The following is a 23,931-nucleotide window of genomic DNA, read 5'->3' as shown; positions in this document are numbered from 1 at the left end:
CGCAGATCGCCAGGCCTTTTCTCCCATGGAGCCGCTGGTGGGTTTGAACCACCCACCTTTCAGTTAGCAGTCGAATGCTTAATCACTGTACCACCAGGGCTCATTTCTGATGACTAACAATAAACAAACATTCGTTACAGGACAGAATATGGTTAGAGCTTTTTTCCTTTGCTCAAAAACATAATACCCATGCACAATTGAAAAAAGAGGGGAATAAAAAGCCCAGTTAATTCAAGAAAAACATATCTTAGAGAACAAAGACTATTATGAATAGAAAGGTATTTTATAGGAGTTAAATATAGTTAATTTTCATTTATCCAAAATAAGAAATTCACAGCATATACTTGGAACTCATAGAAAATCCAAAGTCTTTATTTTAGTAAAAAAATTTGAACTTACTTTTTTATAAATCACCTGGAACTGTCGGAAGATAATAAGAGTTACAGATAAGGTCTTTACCTCATCTTCCTGGTCTGCTCACGCATCCCCCGCCTTGATAAGTGTCAGGGAGAGAATGCCCAGGAGTATTTCCTGGCCTATACTATTTGCTGAGCAGCACGCTTGTCTCCTGACAGGTGTCACGTCATTCAAACTCAAGAACCCTATGAAGTAGTGCTCTATTTTGTCCCCATTTTAGAGATAACGTTTATCAAGTAGTAGAGACAGGACCAGAACCCAGGCCTGTCTCATTTTCGATACAGCACACTCCAACAGGTCACAATCTAGGAGAGTCTAAGGGACTGCTTCCTGGACACACTGAAAATTAACCCATTTTAAAAACAGGAGAATTTAAAAACGATCATATTTTAATTTTACCAATGGTGAAAAAGATGGGTTCAGTAATTTAATACTCCCAATATAAAATAAATCACTGTAGTATCTTTAATTGAACCATTTGTTTAGTCTTGGGTTTATCTATTAGACCAACATATTTCCACTACAAAATTGGGAGGAAAGCTGTTTATACAGAAGAAAAAGTCTTTATGATTTAACATAAAGATATTATAGAAAAAAATTTCACAGAACACAGAATTTACCGTACCATGCGCCTTGGCCCACTGAAGATTCCTCACCAGCGACTCTGCGGAGTATGCTGTTCCCTGTACGGGATCAGTAAGTGCTCTCTTTTCAGATAAACTACTGCGAATCTCCAGAGCCTGCTTGCCTTTGGTGAGGTGACATTTACCCATATCTAAAAGAGAAGAAGTAGATATTTTTAAGGCTACCAACCCTTTAGTGGTTTAACTGTCCAGGCTAAGATCTCTCTACTAGTCGGGCTGTATCCTCCGTATCATTCATTCACTCAGTAAATATTTGCTGAGCACCTACTGTGTGCTGAGCACAGTTCTAGGTGCTGGGGATACAGCACTGGGCAAACAGAACTATGGGACCACCTCACTTCTAAAGGTCCTTTTCTAGCTTTTTACCTTCTAGGAGTCTATTAATGAATCTCTAATGTTTTAAACCTTAAAATTCACAAAGAACTAAAAGTATATTTCTCTACTGAAAGAGCCCACCACCATCACCCACTGCCGCTGAGTCTACTCTGACTCATAGTGACCCTATAAGGACAGGGCAGAACTGCCCCACAGGGTTTCCAAGGAGTGGCTGGTGGATTCAAACCGTTAACTTTTTGGTTAGCAGCCGTAGCTCACTGTAGCTCTTAACCGCTGCGCCACCAGGGCTCTACTGAAAAGAGTAGTCATGGTAATTTTAGGTCCACACTCTGTTTAGAAATACATTCAGTTACCACACAAATAACTACATATTTATGAAAAGAATTAAAATATTATATTGATTTTTTTACATTTCAAGTATCACGGAATTATAATTCAGAACTTGAATGTACTTTAGAGAATACCACTGAGTACTTTTCAAACTTATTTTGCAGTAGAATCTTTATCAAATGAAATGTAAGATCAATTTTTATATCACTATTAAAATGTTAAAATATATATTTAAGAGTAAATTTAAAAAATACACAAAAGTACAGAAAGCTATCATTGAAGCCTATGAAGCCAATTCTAAGATTAAAATTATTTCAGTATTTTACCAAATTTACTTCAGACAGCTTCATTTAAAAAAAAAAAAAAGGAAATAAATGTGTTGATACCACCTGTACACACAGCTAATGTGCCATCACCATCACTACCGCCCCTAGCACTGGAGGTTGCTGTTATCCAATGTAGTGTATATATTCTCACATGTATTTTTACTTTTTACCCACGATTAAACTGGCTGTTGCTGAGTTGATTCCAACTCACAGTGACCCTATAGGACACAGGAGAACTGCCCCATGGGGTTTCCAAGGCTGTAAATCTTTACAAAAGCAGATTGCCACATGTTTCTCCTGAGGAGCAGCTGAGTGCCTAACCACTGCACCACCCATGTGGAGATATTCCTAAATAGTAGGTGCCAACGTTTTAGGTTTCAAACTTAACCATAACATTGTATGCATGGTTTTGTAATGCCCTACTTTCTTTGAACACCTTTTAGATCGACACACATCAACTTAAGTTTCTATGACTATATCAAATTCTTTTGTATGAATTACAATTTATAATCTTACTTCTCTATGACAAACACTATTGGCAGTGGATTTCCTTGTACATGTCATCTAATGAGAATTTTAGGTATTAGCTAATTTATTCTCCAAACTGGCTGTACCAATTTATACCAGTAGCAATGTTTGTATTTGTTCCTGTTTCCCTACTTTGAGGCTACCCTTTGCTGTTACCCAACTTTAGTAATTTTTGCTAGTCAGATGGGTGTGTTAATAATATCCTGTTATTAAAATTTATATAACCCTGATCAAGGCTGTCCTGATCAGTACAAAAATTCAAAATCTTGGGTTACAGATCACAGCCTTAGCCTTATAACCGCAACCAATTTATATTTTGTTTCATTTGCATACAGTTGAAATTGGTAAGGTAGCTTTTTCCAACCGCTTGGCTTATGATCTCAGAATACTGTTTAATGAACAGATGCAAAGAGAAAAAAGGAGGAGTAGGAAATTGTTTCAAAGCTGGATAAACTATAAACAATTTCTTACCAAATACTTTTGCTCTTAACTACAAAAAACAAAAAAAAGGTCAGATATAAAGCACCCCAATCTGAAAATAAGTGCTAAATTTAAATTGTATTGTATTATCATAATATTGTTCAAGTTTTAGTTATTTTGCACAATTAGGTGGCCATTACACATGATGGGAATGTGTCTGGCATTGAATTGAGTAAACTACAGGTATACTGTAGTATTCCTTGCCTGGGCAATTTCAATTAAGTGGACATGGAAGGTCTGAGAAAGACTAGTGAAGTGCAAAACCTTTCTAACAAGTTTATATACTGGGATGGTGTTCACGGCCATGACAACTTGATATATATCATACCTTGGTAAGCACGCTTTTTATTGAGTTTTAAAATAGTTGAAGTACATTTTAAAATATGAAATTAGAATAAAACATATTTAGAGCCTCTGAAGCACCTTCATAGGTCTCAGTTTGAAAATAACTGACAGAGTCTGAAGGTTTTAAATTTTTCTTAGGCAGCAGAACCTTTTCTTCAAATGTGAGCTTAAACAGAAGCCCAATATGCAAGACAGATAAAAGCACAGCTTCTCTGATGGAAGCAGGAGGGTGAGAGGAAGCCCAGAGCCATGGCTGTCTATGTCAAGTGGGAAAGTGGTTAAGGCAAGGGATCGAGCTCAGATAGCTACACTGAGAAAAACATGAAACTAAGCAAATGTCACGGATGGCTGTTGGTGAGATTCTCAGGCATCTTATACTCAAACTGCCATCTCTGCAACATCCATGAAACTCTATTTTCTAGTGGTGCTAGTTTGCAAAACTGTTGCCATCTTTGGATATGGCTCATAAAATGGCAATTCAAAAAACCCACTGCAACCTACTGATGTAATAAGTACTTACTCAGCACCTGACACGAGTACAGCATTATGCCAGGCAAGCAGTGAAGCAAATGGAAAGAAATGAAAGACATGGTTGTAGACCTCAAGGATCATGCCCTTAAATCATTTATTTAGAATTTTAAAACCACTGGCTGAGGCTTATCAAATGCCGGGGGTGGTAGAGGGGGGAGAGAACCCAGCTTTCTGTACCGGGGCCTCAAAATTTCTGTGGTTTTCTCTCTCTGATCCCAGGAAAGACTGCTCACTGGACACCTTTTTTAGCAAACAAGTATACTGGGCAGCATCAAGGCACTGGGCATAGAAAGGAAGACAAGAATGCTGAGGAGTACACTTTGTTTATTTCACAACTGTGCTGGGGTCAGCCCTGGAGTCTAAGCAATGCTGCACAGATGGCTTGCAGCCAAATCCACAGGGAAGGAAGGAAGCAATTAAGCAGCAGAAGTGTTGCTGACATGATATAAAAAATTGGTGTTATAAAATAAATACTAATTCCAAACCTGCAAAATAACAGTAGGGATAAAATAATTATAAAACAGGGCACCCAAAATAGTTTTCTTTCCTTCACTCTTTCTGAGAAGTTTTCTCTATTTTTTATTTTACCTTCTGCAACTTCATCCAGTAACACAGTAATTTTCTTGTCTTCTAATAACCTATCTTTTAAAAATTTCATGAATATTCCATTTGCCAATCCAGAATGCTGGATTTCAAAAGCTTCTGCTCCTTGACACCTAAAAAAAAACAGCAAAAGAAATTGCTAAAAAAGCAAACAGTTGCCACGTGACAAGAATGAGAGCTTCCATAAACACCGATGAGTCTCATTCACTCCTCTACCTCTGGCACGACATCCCTAAAGAGAGAGTTAATCTTAAAGCAGGAACAAAACGCTCTGGTGCTTTACTGGTATGAAGGTATCAAGGCAGTAAAAGATAAGGTTGAGTACTTAAAATTTTTCTATCAAGAATGTCAAGGAGTTAAACTGATGTCTGTTGTTGTCAGTTGCCATCAAGTTGATTCTGACTCATGGCAACCCCATGTCTATGGTTATTTCTAGGCCTCGTAATCTACCATAAAAAGAAGTCCTCAAAGAATAAAGGAATCTTCAACAAAGCTTCTTACGTGGCATATCCAAACACAATATTGGCAGTGACTTTCAGTGCATCCAAGATCGGAATGGTATCATCATAGTCATTTCTGGTGGGGAAAAAAGGGGGGAGGAAAGGTACAAATATGAAAAATTAAATGAGAATTTTCAGAAGAGCAGAAATGATAGCATAATGAAAAACATAATTTAATATACTGTTCCAGTATATATAATTAAAACTTATAGTAAAAATTTTCTACTCAGTTAAACACTATTGAAACAGAAGACAGTCATATCATCTTTTCTCTATAGCTTTAAAACCAGAGTTGTATTTGAACGCTAGCATTGAATTATGATGGGTAAATGCTGAACAAGCAAGATATAGTAAACCTGAGAAGCCATTATGGAATAATTATTGGTTCTATTCCTCAGTAAAATGATGGCAGACAACTGGAATCCAAACCTTCCAATACCTGCTTTACCCCTGGCTTTCTATATCTGCAAGACCAGAACTGACTAGGGTGATCAAGGCCCCAACTCTGTGTTTGTTCTGTTAGCCCTACGAGGAATAACTGGAGTAATTATTACAGACATCTAAAGGCATTTTAAAGAGTTAAATCCTTTTCTAGTACGAGTAAATACCAATACCCTTTAGTTTTCTATTTTTGTCTACGGCAAAATGGAAAAAAGTTAAAATAATTGCATATACAAAGAGAAAACATATTTTCCTTTAGTTTCCTTCCTAATCAGTTTTAATCTATAATCTAAAATTACAAACTCAAGTGGTTCTTAGTTATTTCACAGGTTTGCCTTAGGTTTAATTCTTAAAGGCTGACATTTAACTACCTGTAACACACTTTGTTCAATGTGGATTAGAAATTTTACCTTTTCCTACACATATCTAACAAGAACACATTGAGTCCAGTTTCTTTTTCTTGCATCAATTTCAGTATATTTTGCACACAGAGGCAATTTTCAGATCTGTATGGATTTGGAGCATCAACAGGGACCATAAAGCTGTTCCCAAAGTTTTCATAACCATGTCCTGCATAATATAATAATCCTGAAAATAAAAAGGATATATATATTAATTCTAAATTGTACTCTGAACATATATGTAAGCACACAATAAAAAATATGATTTTCAAGTTGATACAAGGACATTTAAGAAATATCCAATTGTAAATGCAGTCCATGTTAACTTAATTTGCATTTAAAATTATTTTGGCAACAGTCAATTTAAGTGCTGCATTTTAAACGAACATCAAGATGCTGTTCTGAAGTATATTTTAATTATAAAAGTTATACATTTGTAACCAATGGTATAATATGGAATGCAATTTTATCTCATGATATATAAGAAAGAAGGTGGCTAGGACTTCTTGGCAGACTCATTTGTTTCCTCCATGAAACTAGGAGTCCCTGTACTCCTGGAACAGAGAAGGAGCTCGGTTTTAATGGATGAACAAATAAACACAATTCAGATGAATAACAACTGCAATATCAAGTGTAACAAACTTCATATGCATTTCCACACAATATTAGTTGTTGTTGTTGTTAGGTGCTGTTAAGTTGATTCCCACTCATAGGGACCCTGTGTACAACAGAACGAAACACTGGCTGGTCCTGCGCCATCCTTACAGTTGTTGCTATGTTTGAGCCCATCGTTGCAGCTGCTGTGTCAGTCCGTCTCATTGAGCGTCTTCCTCTTTTTTACTAACCCTCTACTTTACCAAGCATTATGTCCTTCTCCAGGGGCTGGTCACTCCTGATAACATTTCCAAAGTATGTGACACGAAGCCTCCCCATCCTCACTTCCAAGAAGCACTCTGGCTGTACTTCCTCCAAGACAGACTTGCATATTCAATATTCTTTGTCGTCAATGAAATTCAAAGGCATCAATTCTTCTTCAGTCTCCCTTACTCACTATCCAGCTTTTGCATGCATATGAGGTGACTGAAAATACCACGGCTTGGGTCAGGCCCTCCTTAGTCCTCAAAGTGACATCCTTGCTTTTTAACATATTTAAGAGGTCTTCTGCGGAGATTTTGCCCAATGCAATATGTGTTTGATTTCTTGAATGCTGCTTCCGTGGGCACTGATTGTGAATCCACGTAAAGTGAAATCCTTGACAACTTCAATCTTTTCTCTGTATATCATGTAAACTCTTGAGCCTGGTAATTTTGGTCTCAATGTTCTGGATATAACGAGTTCTTCTATGGTACTCCAAGTTTAACAGTAAAAGGCATTTAGACAGAGAAAACAAAAGCTCATCTACTGCAGTTATATACTAAGCTCGTAGCAGAGAATGTGGCTTTGAGCACTAAAGAAAACTTACTTCACTTGGTCCCAGAAGGCAGGATGCATGCCTTCTGTTTCTCCTGAACTTTATTAAAGTGAGAAAAGTGGTTCTTTCATAACAGCATTTCAGGTGAAATGACAAAATGGACATGACCATTGTATTCAGTATGGGTTTATTCCAGACCTCAAATGTGCACTGAATATTATCATGCAGGCACTGAGGGAAATGAAAAAGAAATGGAAAATGAAGTTCCTGTCCTCTAGGTGCTTGTAAGCCAGTTGGAGATTGGGGCACGTTCCTTTTAAATAATTAAAGTTAGCACATAATTAAATGCCATACATTATGTTATCAGGGCAACCATGTAGGAACTGAGTGTACAGCAGAGAGAAATGTCTGCCTTGGGGGAAGGGGCAGAATGTGTAAAGGCAGCGAGATCATGAGGTACATTATAGGTGGGAGAAGAGATGCAAACATAGGTTGGGCCTGAGAATGACACCAACAGCAAGGAGATGAGCCCGGAAAGGAATTACATTTTAGTTGTAAATGAAAGTAAGAGTGCACACAGCTAGGGTTATGTTTTGAAAATCATGACAAAAGGAGTGGATTTAATTCAGTAAACAGTGATGATCAAGAAAGTGAAAAGACAACCCACAGGTGGGATAAATATTTGCAGATCACATATTTGACAAGAACAACTTGTATCCAGGATATATTCCTAGGTATCTATTCCAGAGAACTGAAACACGTTCATACAAAAGCACGTACATGAATGTTCGTACGCAGCAGCATTATTCCCGATATCCCAAAAGTAGAAACCCTAAGTGGCCCTCTGCTGACGGATAAACAAAATGTGGTATATCCAAAGAATGGAATGATAATCAGCCATAAAAGGGAATGAAGGACTGAAGCTACATCATGCATGAACCTTGAAAACATTATGCTGAGTGAAAGACGCCAAACACAAAGGCCACGTACTGTATGATTACATTTATATAAAATGTGCAAGACAGGCAAATCCAGAGACAGAAAGTAGACTGGTGGCTGCGAAGGGCTGAGGGATTTAGGGGGTGTGAGGAGGGACAGGGTTTCTTTTGGGGGTCAGAAAAATGTTTTGCAATTAGGTAGCAGGGACTGAGGCACCATTTTATACATATACTAAAAAACCACTGAATTGTATACTTTAAAATTTATACTTGTCTATTAAGTATTTAAGGAGTCCTGGTGGTGCAGTGCTTAAGCTCTCGAACCCACCAGCCATTCAGAGGTAGAAAGATGTGGCTACATCTCTATGAGTTGGAACTGACTTGACGGCAATGGGTTTGGCTTTGGTTTGGTTTTATTGATAAGAAAATTGAATTTAAAAAGATTAAGTGATTTGCCTAAAATCACATAGCTGATAGGTGTTTTGACTCCATAGATAGTGTTTTTTCCTATTATATTAGAAACTATAATTCTCTTGAGAGCATAGGTCATGTTCTTTACTCTCTGCACTGCCCTCAGCACCTAACCCATTGCCATCCAGTTGAATTCCGACTCATAGTGACGCATAGGACAGCAGAACTGCCCCACAGGGTTTCCAAGGCTGTAATTTTTATGGGAGCAGACTGCTACATCTTTCTCCTGTGGAGTAGCTGGTGGGTTGAAACTACTGACTTTTCTGTTAGCAGGGGAGCACTTAAGCACCGTGCCACCAGGATCGTTTGCTCTTAGCACCTAGCATACTCCTTTTTCTGGGCTGTGGAGGTAATAGGAACTCAGTAAGTATTTATTAAACTGCATTAAATTAAACAGTGCAAATCAATCAGGACACAGACCTCGAGCACCTTCTAGAAATGGACTGACTCTTAATAGAAACGGTGCCATTTCTATGACTGGTATTACTTAGAGACAACCAACTAGAAAGCCTGGGTGTTGCTCCCATCATATCCTTTGACACATCTGGCTCCAGCCAGACCTCACTTGGGAGAAGAATTCTGAAGGTAGGCGTAGTCTCCACTCATTCATAGAAAAGCTAAGTGTGGTTACATTGCTGCAATGCTGTAGGCCTAGCCCAGCAATTGTTGAAATTAAGGCACTTAAAACAAAACACCTTTACTCCCCAAAAAATGATTCATGAAAATTAAACATTTTGTATCAAAGTCTGCATCCAAATTCTACTGAGGGGTGTCTTCGTTATCTAGAGCTGCTAGAACAGAAATACCACAAATAAATGGCTTTAACAATCTATTCTCTCAGTTTAGGAGGCTAGAAGTCTGTCTTAGTCATTTAGTGCTGTTGTAATAGAAATATCACAAGTGGATGGCTTTAACAAAGAGAAATTTATTTCCTCAGTCTAGTAGGTTATAAGTCCAAATTCAGGGCACTGGCTCCAGGGGAAGGCTTTCTCTCTCTCTTGGCTCTGGAGGAAGGTCCTTGTCCTCAATCCTCCCCTGGTCAAGGAGCTTCTCGGGCATAGGGACCTCATGTCCAAATTACGCACTCTGCTCCTGGTGCTGCTTTCTTGGTGGTATGAGGTCCCCAACTCTTTGTTTGCTTCCCTTTCATCTCTTGAGAGATAAAAGGTGATATAGACCACACCCCAGGGAAACTCCCTTTACCTTGGATCAGGGAGGTGACCTGAGTGAGGGTGGCGTTATATTCCCACCCTAGTCCTCTTAACATAAAATTACAATCACAAAGTGGAGGACAACCACACGATATTGGGAATCATGGCCTAACCAAGTTGATACGCACATTTTTTGAGGGACATAATCCAATCCATGACAAAGTCCAATTTCAGGAAGCCAGCTCCAGGGAAAGGCTTTTTCTCTCAGTTGGCTCTGGGGGAAAATCCTTCCCATCAATCTTCCCCTGGTCTAGGAGCTTCTCAATGCACGAATCCTGGGTCCAAAGGATGCGCTCCGCCCCTGGCTCTTCTTGCTTGGTGGTAACCAGGTCCCTCCCTCTCCTCTCTGCTTGATTTTCTTTTATATCTCAAAAGAGATTGACTCAAGATAAACCTAATCCTGTAGATAGTGTCCTGCCTCATTAACAAAACGGACAGCTCACTCTCAAACAGGATCCTAACCATAGGCATAGAGGCTAGAGTTTATAACACAAAGCATAATTACATCAGATTACAAAATGGAGGACAACCACACTATACCAGGAATCATGGCCTAGCCAAGTTGACACATATTTTGGGGGACACAATTCAATCCATGACAAGGGCGGTTAAGTATTTTTACATAAAATAAACCAAAAAAACCAAACCCAGTGCCATCGAGTCGATTCTAACTCACAGCGACCCTATTACGTACAATAGACTATTCCAAATCACTGTATTTTAAAATTTTCGCTTCTAGTACTGCTTATGCATTCAATTAACTATCCCATTATTTAAGGATTGATGGACACATTAGATATCTTGATAAATGGTAAAGAATTTAATATACTTAGGAATATACCACCACTACCCCAAGACTTATATACCACTTGCTACGTGGTAGGCCCTATTCTAAGAAAACACTTTATGTATATTACCTCATTTAATCTTTATAAAAGAGCCCTGATGGCACAGTGGTTAAGTACTCGGCTGCTAACAGAAAGGTCATTTCAAATCCACCAGCTGTTTCAAGGGAGAAAGATGTGGCAGTCTGCCTCTGTAAAGGTGACAGCCTTGGAAACCCTATGGGGCAGTTCTACTCTGTCCTATAGGGTCACTATGAGTCGGAATCGACTTAAGAGCAGTGGGTTAACCCTATGAAGTAGGTAATACTCCCATGCCCTTTTTATAGGTGTAAAAAGCGAGACACCTAGAGGTTTAATAGCTTACCCAAATTCACACCACTTATACATGACAGAACCAGAATTTAGACACAGGTTAGATTGACCACCATGCTGTATCATATTGTGTCTCTAATCTATGCTGGCTTTCAAGTTAACTTTACTCTCAGGAAATAAAAATGTCAATGTTTCACTGCACTATACTATAGCTTTAAAGAACCCTTTTTTTTTTTTTTTTCAAGTGAAACCTCAGGCAGAACTTCAGCACATAAAAACAGATGCAAGCTGGGTTTCTCTAACTGAAGCCTGAAGTGGAACGCTAAAAAAAAAAAAAACACTGCCGTCGAGTCTAGTCCAAATCCTTCACCTAAAGGTATAGAAAAGCTTGAAATACTTTGGTAGACAGGAAACTACAATAACAACAGCTACAATATTTTAAGTACCTTTAATGTGCCAAATAGAGGACTAATGATTTTATCTCATTTATTCCTTAACGACCCCACTAAGTTATTTCTATCCATTTTACAGATACTTTTTGGCTTAGAAAAGTTTCACACAGCAGAGAAGCCAAGATTTGAACTGGAGCTAGCTTACTCTAAGGCCCACTGCTTGACCACTGGGTACACTGGACTGAAATACACCTCTAGAGTAAGGTTTTCGCCATGTTCTGACCAGACTCCTTTAAGATTCTTCCCCACAAAAGCACAGCTAAGCTGCAGCCAGCGATGAATATAGAAAGGCATTTGGTGAGCAGGGTAAACAGCAGGCCAAATAACTCTCTCTATTCTAGCTATCTATGTGAGATACCTAGAAATCCTTAGCCTTATTTATCTTCAAGGACGTGTAGTATGAGGCAGTTATTTCTGTTCTAGTTCTTGTTTTTTTATGTTTACATACATTTAAAAGCGAATTACATTATCTTCTGTTCTACTGTTAAGTTTTACTTCTTTTATAAACTCATGAATTGGAGTTGACGTGATGGCAATGGTTTTTATAAATTTGTGGACAATAAAATACAAAAGGACATAAACGGAATCCCTATGTTTTCTCCATCCAAAGTTGTTCATGCTGAAAATTCCTATGACTCTGTTCCTCCTGTCCCCAAACCACCACCTCAGGTAAAGACATAGCCAGAATGTGCTTCTTTACAACATGCCCTAAAAGCTCAAGCCTCTACCACACTTAACGTAGATGTGTCTGATGTTTTGGATATTCACAGTACTTCAAAATATAATGCAGCCACACTGTTAAGACATGAATCAGCAGGATTTTAAAAAAAGTTTCTAGCTTTCTTAAGCTGCCACTTTACTGTACTATGCCTCTTCACTCTGTACTCTGAAACGATGTTTTATGTTGGGGTAGGGTTCTGCCTAAGCTGAACTCTTTTCTTGCCACAACTTTTTGATATTCCTAGTTCTCTACCTTGCAGGAGCGATTAACGTTTTGATTTAAATAGCCAAAACAAAGGACTTAAAGCCAAGGTGATAATGTCAATAAGAAATGAGATTAAGTAATCAAGCAATACAGAAATCTAAATTGGTCAGTATTTTTTCCTTCCACCTCATTACTTCTGGTGAAGTTTTGGAAGATTGTTCTTCTTTTATAAAATGTTCAAGCTATCTTATTAACATATAAAAAAACCAAATAACCGAACTCGTAGCAGCCGAGTGGATTTTGACTCATAGTGACCCTATTGGACAGGGTAAAACTGTCCCACAGAGTTTCCAAGGAGCGCCTGGTGGATTCGAACTGCCGACCTCTTGGTTAGCACCCATAGCTCGCCATAGCTCTTAACCACTGGGCTCCTCTTGCTAACACAGGCACTTTAAAATTTGAGGTAAATTATACAATATAAAAATAATCACCTGATTCTAGACTGAAAATATAAACCAATTATCAAGGCAGCATACTTGTAAAGAATATTTTTTCATATTTTCATAAGAAGAATGGATGGATTCACCCATAGTCCCTCTGTAATACTCATAAGCAAAATGATGTTATTACAACATCAGCATAATAGTTGAAACCCTAAATTTGAGGTGTTTAGCTTGTTAATTTCATTTATGTTACAACTGTAATCCTTATTATTTAGATAAGTCACTCATTTATAAATAAAAGATTTAAAGAATTTTTCCGATCCCAAGTATAACAGTGTGTTAAAACTTCAAAAAAAAATTTTTTTTTCATTAAAAATTTCACTTTGAGAATCATTAGCTATTCTACCAAGCTGTGCTACCATATCTAATTGTAAATAAAAAGGCTAACTTTAGGGATGATTAAAATAATTGAAAAGATATAAAAGCCAAATTAACACTTTTTGTTTATCACTTGCATGCCTAACAATAGGCCTGGAAATGTCACTTTCCTGGCAAAAGAAAGAAACTGGCAGTCGAGTCTTATTGCAAAACTCATGGGCAGGACAACCCCTGTGAAATACGGCCTCAGTGGGCTCGACAGCTGGCCTTCCCACAGCTGAGGTAATGCCCGTGGAAACAAATAAATCACCAAATAAATTACTACTGACAGCATATCCTGTCTCTTAAAAGTCTTTACCACGTGTGTCATGTTCTTAACGTCTTCGAATCAAAGAATGGGAAAAGCCATTAAAAATTGAGTGTTACATCTTTTGTGGAGTTGGGTCTTTAACTACACCTGCATAGAATTTTAGTTTACAAAATGTTTTCATATGCCTCACGCACCAATACTTCTTTGTTAAATTTTAGTTCTCACTAAAGACCAGAAAATACCATGCAACAATGAAAAGAAACCAAACATGCACAATGTGCACAAAAACACACAGAATGTGCACTGAAAGGTCCCACACATGTCTGCATACGCCCACACGGCAGTGTTTTTCCATATGTGAGTGAACACACACTTCCTACTTGGTCAGGCTTCGCTGCATTCAGCACCCTGCAGCTCTTCTAGTCAATCAAAAAAAAACCAAAATCGAACCAACAGCCCCAAAACAAGACAGGTGAGAATTCTAATAAGAATGACCTTGTCTGATAAGACACGTGAAAGTAAAAACTTTATGCTCATTAGTTATTCATATGGAACTATGAAAGGAGATCAAGTCTGTTTTCGATAAGAAAAATAAAACAATTCAATTCAATACAATGTTGCTTATGTCATCTTACCTTTATCTGATTTTCAACTCTTGTACAATTAAAAGAAGCAAAAACCCACTGCCGTGAATCTATTCTGACGCAGGGACCCTACAGGACAGAGTAGAACTGCCCCACAGGGTTTCCGAGGCTGTAATCTTCATAGAAGCAGACTGCCATATCTCTCTCCTGCAGAGCGGCTGGTGGGTTTGAACCACTGACCTTTAGGTTTGCAGATGAGCACTTTAACCACTGTGCCACAGGGCTCCTTAATTAAAAGAGCAGTGGTTAATTTTAAAAAATTTTAAAAAGGAGACTTGGACTATGCAACGGTTAGGTATTTAATAATACCGAGACGATTTGAGAGAGTATATATTAAAAAAGCAAAGATTCTCTCACCATATACTCCTCTGTCTAAAAGCAGCAGGAACTCATCCACGGCACTGCGCATCTCAGATTCAGTAAGATCCAGCAACGAGACGACTTTGAAATCTAGCTGTCTTAACAAGTTGGTCAATTCATACACGTCCACCAAAGGAGCTTTAAGTTTGGGGTGCTCCCAGTAGTTCATATTTCCTATCAAAAGAGCAACCTTGTCCTTTGCTGTTTGAAAATAAATAAAAGAACATAAAGATTAAAATAAAGAAGTATCATTATAATACAAAGGTACAAAGTATGTTTTACCGATAATATTTTCTTATTACTCGGTTTCATTTTAGAACTATTTCTTAATGTAGCAGACCAATACACTGAGGAAACTCAAACAAATGAAATTAAACTTATTGATGCTTTTGAGAACCAGGCAAAGGATATCAGCTGTATATGAAGCAAAATGGCAGCTAATATTAAAGTAATACTTTTACTGAATTACAACGAAAAAATAGAATATTCAACTAGACTTTCAGAGCAAATTTAAACAAGAGATGTGTGAAGTTGGGTTCCCATCACATTAGGTTCTATTTCGCTGAGAATGGAAAAGGTTGAACACAAAGAAATGCCAAAAAGAGGGATGGGGACAGGAAGAACTCACATCAGAGCAAGTAAGGGAACATGCCAAAGATGAGAGAAGAGCAGGAACTTAACAAGTACTGCATTTTTTGTTCTTTGCAGTAGCCCAGTAGCTCTTTAAAAAAAAAAAAGTTTCCCATCTTGATGAGGTGCATCTACCTTAGGGATATGTGGAGACTTTCTGTATGGATGTCTTAGCAGTTCATTTTCTGACCTTAGTGCATTGAGACTTCAAACAAAGAACGTATGTTCTGAGACAGACAGGACAGACAGCATATCTATCTGTAAAGGGCAAAAACAGCCACACCTCCAGAGCTATGCCTTGAAAAGTACCAGCTCGTTTAATCAGGTGTATAGCCTGTTCAAAACGAGTTATGGAAAGCTGGACGTAGCTTAATGTTTAAGAGGTCTTCAAAATTGCACCCTTGCTAGCCTGGGGTGGGGTCAAAGGTCAAAGACTTGAGACCACCCCACAATCATAACTATCTTTTTTTTCTTGAGTATCGGTAGTGGGCTCTGCGCAGAACAGGTCATGGTATAAACTGGTGATGAAGACACTGGGAAGCAGTGGAGATGGTGTAACCAGGGCACCTGGGAGCAGCAGCCCAGTGGCTGGAGAGCCACACTGGGTAGCAGTGCAGGCCACCTCCTCTGCCACAGGCCAGGACATGGTGTCCCGCCCTGTCACAAAGTGCTGTTAAGTGGTTATGTATAAATTATTATGAATGCTACTCTTACCATGCTGAAATAGGCATAATCTCATTGTTGGCTTGGTGTCTACAATATGTAATATACGTAATTTGCGATGTTCTGAATTACTAAGATGATGAAATTTCACAAAAAAATCTCTGAATTTTTCAAATTGGCTTTGCACAGAATACTTAGGTCTAATGTTAAAAAAAACAAAAACAAAAAACTAGCATCAACTCAAAACTTGTGACTCTCAAAATGCCGGAAAACCCCTAAAGGTGAAAAGTCTTAATACTTTTGACATGGTATTCTATGTTTACAATTGCCGATTCTTATGGATATACACATTTTAGATAAAAATGAAATGACACGTAAGCCACATCCTTAGTCCAATAAAAGTCACTCCACGTCCTATATAAACGGTAATCTTTTCTTTTATCCAGAAGAAAAAGTCAATTATCAAGACCATTTAATATACTGGGAGCCCTGGGTTGGCTGCTAACCAAAAGGCTGGCAGTTCTAACCCACCCAGAGACTCTGTGGGAGAAAGGATTGGTGATCTGCTCCTGTAAATATTATGGCCTAGAAAACCCTATGGGGCAGTTTTAGTCTGTCACATGGGGTCTCTATGAGTCAGAATCAACTCCACGGCACCCCACAACAACATTTAATATGTAAGGAAATTTAGACATAAAGCTTCTACTATATTGCCTTTGGCTATTCTCAATGAAAAAAGTTGAGTATTCAGGACGAATTTCAACAGGTGGCAGTATATGTTTCTGCTCTTAAAGTAGTCCTCCAAAATAAATCACAAACTTAACGTCACTTGTATTTTGTTTTTCTTTCGTAAAGTTTCTTCTATAATAAATTAGATATGTACTTACACCAAAGAACCCACTATATCAAAGTTGGTAGCTGGCTAATCTACAGAAGGAAAATCTCAGTGCATGTTTTGGTTGAGTACATCAACTCTATCAGAGATCAGATCCAACCCTCACAGAGTGACCAATTCCGTTCAATCTGCTTGGGGGCAGAGGGGGGAGTAAGAACCTGCAGTGCCTCTGGCTCACACCACTATAGCTCAAATGACAGCTCTGAAGCAAGAGCTCCCCAAAGGTACTCAAGTAGAAAAGTGCTTGCAAATCATAGTATATACCCTCTCCCCCACCTTGGTGGAATACTATGATAATTTAATCCTAATATACAACCTATGCTAACCAAAAGGTTGGCAGTTCAAATTCACCAGGCACTCCTTGGAAACTCTATGGGGCAGTTCTACTCTGTCCTATAGGGTCGCTTTGAGTTGGAATCAACTTGACAGCAATGGGGGTGATACATCCTAGGCTAAATTTTATCAGCAGAAAACAATTATAAGTATGCCACAGAAAAAAATCACTGGGTGTGTTTGGGAAAAATAAGAGCAACATCAGCAACCCCCAAAATAACCTAGCTGTCGAACTAAGTGTCATGACAGGTTTCTGCTACTATCAATTCTTTTTCATTGGTTTTGATATCTATTTGGGAAAGAAAACTTGGTATATCCGTTTGCAGATTGCGTAGGTTTAACAATTTGAGAACCACATGACTTAAAATGTGGCAGTAGCTGCCTATAACTCTTTTAAAAATTTTTCCCCAATGATAATTTTTAATAGCTAGTTCCTAAGAAGTCTTAGAACATTTTCTTAAATTTAATGACAAAAAAAACAAAAAAGGTGACGGATAATCTTACCTTGCTCAATCTACTTGTAACACAGTTCCTGGATAGGTAAACTGCGGAGGTTTTAGAATAGAGAAGCAGATGGCAGTGGTTGAAGGAAAAGATGACAAAGACCTATTCCAGGAAATCAGTTGAAGAAAGGGAAAGGAAAAGCCAGACTTTAGAGAAAGCAACAGTGAAAGTTGAATCTGGGGAGATAAGAGTGAGGAATCAAAGAAAACTTCAAAACTTGGCAACTATATAAGCAATTTATGATGGTTTTCAAGTGATAAATGGAATAAATTTTCTGTAGAAAAACATTTACTGTAAGAGCCACCCACAGCTTCTCCAACTCAAACCATTTATTGGAAAAAGGAAAAAAAATGCCACTTGATTAGGCAGTATAATAATGAAACCATTTCAGAAAGATAATTTAACTAAATGATCCCAGATATCCTCCAAGCTTAATGCAATGTATTGGTTACGTTGGTACAGTGTTAAATCATTAATTCCATGTCTAATTATTATAATAATGTTATTCATGTTATCTGAAGTTATTATTCATAAGCACCTAGAAAAGGGGCCTCGCATTATAAGATGTACATATGTAATATGTATAATAGCACATATCATAGGGTTGGGCCCTTTTCTAGGTGCTATGTAAGTATTTGTTGGAATCCCTGGTGGTGTAAACAGTTGATGCACTTGGCTGCTAATTGAAACGTTGGAGGTTCAAGTCTACCTACAGGTGCCTCGGAAGAAAGGTGATCTACTTCCAAAAAACAAGCCACTGAAAACCCCATGGAGCGCAGTTCTATTCTGACACACATGGCGTAGCCATGAGTCAGAATCAACTCCACTGCAAAGGGAAAGAAAAAATCACTTATGGATTCCCTCAGCTCTGACTGAGAAAATGGAGCTATGGATCATGTAATTTAAAGTTTTACTCACCCAAGGGTTGGTCAGTGGTTTGGTCTCTATTATCTATAAAATGATAAAAATGTAAAAAAGATGTTATTATCCATGATACAAATATCTTCAGGGTTAAATATATATGGAAAATAACAAACAATAACATTGGTGGTGTAACTGAAACACAGAACATGGTTTCTAATAGCAAATTTGCAAACAATTTTAAGGTTTTCAGACACTTGACAAAAACATAAACATGGATGGAAGAGTTGGAATCAAGGCAGGGAAATTCCTTTGGAAACTGCTAACACAGCTTGGGGAAGTAACAGTCCTTGACATGCCAGGTAGAAATTATAGTCTGAAAATGGTGGTGGTGGTGGTAGAGGACCGCAGCAGCAGCATACCCAGTACCCCATAGTGGTTAATGTTTACTGAATGCCTGCCTGGCACTATTCTATGTGCTTTACATAGAACCGATGTAACTAATCCTCACTCTACCCTATGAGGTATAGGCTATTATTACCTCCATTTTACAATGAGAGAGGTTAAGTCACTTGCCTAAAGGTATAAGTAGCAAATCTGGGTTCCAACTTAAAACCAAAAAAATCAAACCCATGCTTGTTGAGTCAATTCAGACTCACTGTGACCCTATTCCAGAGTCCATGTTTTTCACTACCTACTATATATGAAATGAAATACCTTCTGCCCAGGAGCACCACCCAGGAAGAGATGCAGAGAAAGACCTCTGTCTCCTAGTATAGACAGGTACCTTGTCTGCATTTTTAGTAATATAAATGCTACTGGAGCCTATTAAAAGCTTTCCTCACACATCATTTGTGTAAAACTCAAACTGTGGAGTATCTCTGGGGAGTAAGAAGATAATCAAAGAGGGAGCCATGAAAATTTTAGAAGCTTAATGGTGGCTGTAGGGAGCCCTGGTGGCACAATGGTTAATTAAGCACTAAGCTGCTAACTGAAAGGTCGGTGGTTCGAATCTACCAACAGCTCCACAAGAGACAAGACCTGGCGATCTGCTCCCGTAAGGATCACAGTCTAGGAGACCCTCTGGGGCAATTCTACTCCGTCCTACAGGGTACCTGTGAGTAGTTGTTTGCAAAAGTTTTTCTGAAATAGTGTTTCACAATGTTCACTGAAGAAAGACAAGAAATAACAGACACACTTTAGACAAGTTCTACATAAAGCACATAGAATAGTGCCAGGCAAGCATTCAGTAAACGTTAACCACTATGCTGCTGCTGCTGTCATCCACCACCCCCACCATTCTCAGATTATAATTTTTACTTGGCATGTTAACCAGACCAAGAGGGACAATTAGTCACATTTCTAGGGTGGCTCCCACACTAGACAGTTTTGGGTGTTTGGGACAAGCCTCACTGAGGCATCACCTGAACTCTAGGTTGCTAGGAGAGGGTATACTGGTAATAGTGGCTTTCTGGTTTGTCTATTTTGCTTGTATGTAATTAGTACAGCCCAATCATCATTCACAATAATACATTTTTCTTAATAAAAATAATTGTGTGAAGCTAAGTGAACTAGCTGTGGTGCAAAAATAATGAGAAATGACATGCAGAGTAATAAAAGGCATCTCAGCAAACATTGCACAACACAACTACCTTAATCTACTCTGTAAAGTTTTATTTTTGGATACTGTTACAGGTTCCATCACTGTCTTTCAGAACGCCCGTGACTTAAACTGACATCCTCTCTTTATGTAGGCTGAGTACCCTCAAAATTGATAGGCCTTTTATCTCAGTTAAAGGCTCTTCCTTTAGCTTGTTTAGAAATTGCTGATTATAATCAGCTGAGAGACTTCTGAACACCCGCTCCAACTCCATCTGTCAGCCTCTTAGTGCTCACTGACCAACTAGCTGTCTGTATGGCACCAACTGTCCTCACTAACACACTTCACGTCTGATAAAGACACTCTGCCCGACAAGTTCAGATATGTTTGATGACTGAGCAACTGAGAACAAGGCTCCAAGGGTCGCGCCTGTTCAGAAATGTTATGTTGACACTCTTATCAAAGGCTGTCTTGTCTTTCAAATTAAAAAACTTGCAGTTTCCCCATTTTCTTTTTATGATATAGTCATACACGATGATAAAAAAATACATGATGTTTTATGTTGCCCAGTATCTCTTTCTACCCTTACAGCTTTATAATCTACAATATTTTTAGTCTTTTCACTTGCATAAAATTGCACTTAATCTATGTAATAATTTTAACACTAAATTACGATAAAACAAAAAAAACTACTACTATTACTATAGCAAAAGAATATCTATAGTATTTTTTGCCATTCAATAACTTAAAAATCTCAAACTAATTTTTATGTTTGTATTACTCACCAGGATGCCCAGGATTATTTAATTCATCTAAAATGAAGTAAGAGAAAACAGATCAATCTAATAGCACAAAGAAGAATCATCATCCAAGAATTAGTTTGAACTATTAAGTCATGTTATCACGTTTTACCAGTTTAGGATTTTTCAAATGCTTTAAATGAGAGCCATGCAAATACTGAATAGGAAAGGATATGTTGTAGATGTTATTTAAGACTTCTAAGCTACTACTGTTTTCTTTAAATGACAAAAGGCTGAATAAACTCATCATTTGTTCAAAGTTTCAGATATTCTGGCCAATTATGGGACAAAAACAGTAAGTGAGCAGGTTTGTCTGCAGTCTACACTATAAAAAAAAATTATAAGCTTCTTCAAATTAGCTGTTGTTGTGTACCACTGATTCCAGCTCACAGCGACCCTACAGGACAGACTAGAACTGTCCCACAGGGCTTCCAAGGCTATAATCTTTATGGAATCAGACTGCCACATCTTTCTCCCATGGAGTCACTGGTGGGTTCGAATTGCCAACTGAGCACTTAACCACTGTTCCATCAGGGCTCCTTGAAACTAGTTAACTATCTCAAATAATCTTTATTTTAAATAAACTTTTAAGATTTACAGAATTACTAAAGACAGTACAGAGAGTTCCTACAAACCCCATACCTAGTCTCCCCTATTATTAACATCTAAAAAAAAGAAAAAAAAATTTTTTTTTTTTTTTAGTTAGTATGGTACACTGGTCACAATTAATGAACCAATACTGATACACTATTATTAAATAAAGTCCATACTTTATTCTGAATTCTTTAGTTTTTCCCTAATGTTGTTTTTCTGTCCCAGGACCCCACATTATATTTAGTCCTCCTGTTTTCTTAGGCTTTTCTTGGTTATCAAAGTTTCTCAGACTCTTCTTGTTTTGGCAATCTTGACAGTTTTGAGTAGTATGGGTCATGTACTCGATGGCAACGGGTAATGCGGTCATGTACTTGGTAGAATGTCTCTCAAATGAAATGTGTGTGATGTTTCTATCATGGCTTCAAATAATAATAATAATAATAATAATAATAATAATAATAATAATAATAATAATAATAATAATAAAAAAAAAAAAAAACCCAATGCCATGGTGTTGATTCTGACTGACAGTGACCCTACAGGACAGAGCAGAACTACCCCATAGGGTTTCCATGGCTGTAAATCTTTACAGAAGCCAACTGCCACACCTTTTTCCCACCTGTCATGGTTAGATGGGGATAATGTGTTTTGGGGAGCCAGAATTGTGTACACCCCCCCATGGCATAGGTAGATTAATCTACAGCCCTGTAGCTTCAAAAAAACAATGGAGCTTACCAATTTTATATTAAGACAGAATATTTAATATTTGAAAAACACATGTTAAATCATAAAACTCCTCTCTGAAACTTTTATAGAAACTACATTTGTGAGACATCTTATCGTGGCTAAAGCACAGATAAAATGATCTAAACAAATATCCATGACAGTATAGTCATTTTCTGCTTTTGCAAATTTTATGAAGTTAAAAATAAACATTAAGAGTAAATGGGAAATATACTACTATTTATAAAATGTTATGCAGGAACTTCAGTCTTACATGCAATATAAAATCAATTAAAGAATGGTATCAACCAGAGTACAGTGTTTATGTGCAATTTCTTAGCCCTTCAGTTTTACACAGTGCATTTATTGCCAGAGGTTGCTTCGTACATTTAGATTCTTGTCGCACTCTGCATTCCATTCTGGGGTATCCCCTCCTGGGGCCTCCTAAATGACTTTTAAGAATTTGCATATGGGTACTCACCATTACAGTTATCATACAGCATATTTTCAGTACCCTAAAATTTCCCTGTGGTTCACCTATTCAACAACTTCCTCCCTTGATCAAATATCTTTAACAAAATATATAAAATGAAATAGAGAACATTATGTTCTATAGGTAAAAAAAGTTATCAACGTAGACCACTGTTCATACTATGTGACATACCACCAACTATAAACCATCTCTTAAATTTGTGGACTGTTTTAGAAAGTTGGATCTAATTTTTCCATCCAAAATTTTGGAGTAACTTCATAGTCTGCTTTTCACTTCAAGTGTTCTGAACAGATTAATTTGAAAATTACTGATCAGTAGTGTGTCTACCAAGTGAAGATTACACAGAGAGCCTTGCAGGCACAGAAGCACGTCAAGGTGGTTATTTACCCTGCCCTCATCCTGAAGCCAAACAGCAATGAAAGAGTTTATAGTTATTCTTAGAAGTCTTCAATGTTAGAGAGTTTTAAAAATCATGCAATTACACAAAAGGAGTAAGAGAAGGAAGAGGAGTTTGGTTAGGGTTCCCTTATGTGTGGCTAAGATCACAGGCTTGAGAAACCCGGCCCCTCTTAATTGCTAGGGAATTCCTGTTCACAACAATGTATTAGGATCAAAACAGTAATCATAGCATTTCAAAGTGATACCATAGAGATATGAAGGGCAGGAAAACCAGGAAACACAAGACTTAACACCGTTTTCTTACTTTATCCAAATAGGTCCTAAGGTTATATAATAGTGTAAAGAGGCAGAGACTGAAAAAAATACTTTGCTATCCACAAACCTAATTTTGGAAAACAATGTGCTATGACGCTAAGGAAAGGTAGTTCAGGTTTTAAAATCATTCATTATAGTTGAGGTACAATGCTTTGGTTGATTGAAACAAATGAGAAGTTTTATGTCGAAATGGAATTTCACTTCTCTTTACATATAAGGTAAAGGTGACAAGGTAGATTAATCTTGTTTGGAGTTTCAATAAAAATAATGGATCTTATTAATTTTATATTAAAACAGAATATTTAATATTTGACAAAAATACGTGCTGAATAATAAAACTCCTGCCCTGGCTTTTACGGAAACTATATTTGCATTTGAGGCATCATATCATGGCTAAAGGACAGATAAAATCATCTAAACAAATACACGTATGACAGTGCAGCCACGTATTTTTTATGCAAATTTTATGAAGATAAAAACTAACATGAAGGATAAATTGCAAATGGTCAGTATTCATGAGATATTACAGAGGAACTTTA

General features: G+C 37.6%; 1 protein-coding gene across 3 annotated transcripts in view; it reads right to left on the bottom strand.

Moving 5' to 3' along the window:
- Nucleotides 1-23,931, bottom strand: part of MALT1 (MALT1 paracaspase) — a 65,007-nt gene that overhangs the window by 8,417 nt on the left and 32,659 nt on the right. For all 3 annotated transcript variants that reach the window (XM_049900552.1, XM_049900553.1, XM_049900554.1), the window contains 7 exons: nt 20,854-20,880; nt 18,526-18,558; nt 14,580-14,783; nt 5,892-6,069; nt 5,042-5,116; nt 4,526-4,653; nt 1,043-1,192 (listed from right to left, as the gene is read on the bottom strand). In XM_049900552.1, the coding sequence (XP_049756509.1) occupies nt 1,043-1,192; nt 4,526-4,653; nt 5,042-5,116; nt 5,892-6,069; nt 14,580-14,783; nt 18,526-18,558; nt 20,854-20,880 (795 nt within the window). The remainder of the gene's footprint in view (nt 1-1,042; nt 1,193-4,525; nt 4,654-5,041; nt 5,117-5,891; nt 6,070-14,579; nt 14,784-18,525; nt 18,559-20,853; nt 20,881-23,931) is intronic.

The sequence above is a fragment of the Elephas maximus genome, chromosome 11 (genome assembly GCF_024166365.1).
Source record: "Elephas maximus indicus isolate mEleMax1 chromosome 11, mEleMax1 primary haplotype, whole genome shotgun sequence".
Classification (NCBI taxonomy): domain Eukaryota; kingdom Metazoa; phylum Chordata; class Mammalia; order Proboscidea; family Elephantidae; genus Elephas; species Elephas maximus.
Note: the sequence above shows the minus strand (reverse complement) of the source record. Positions and strands in the feature narration are given on the sequence as shown.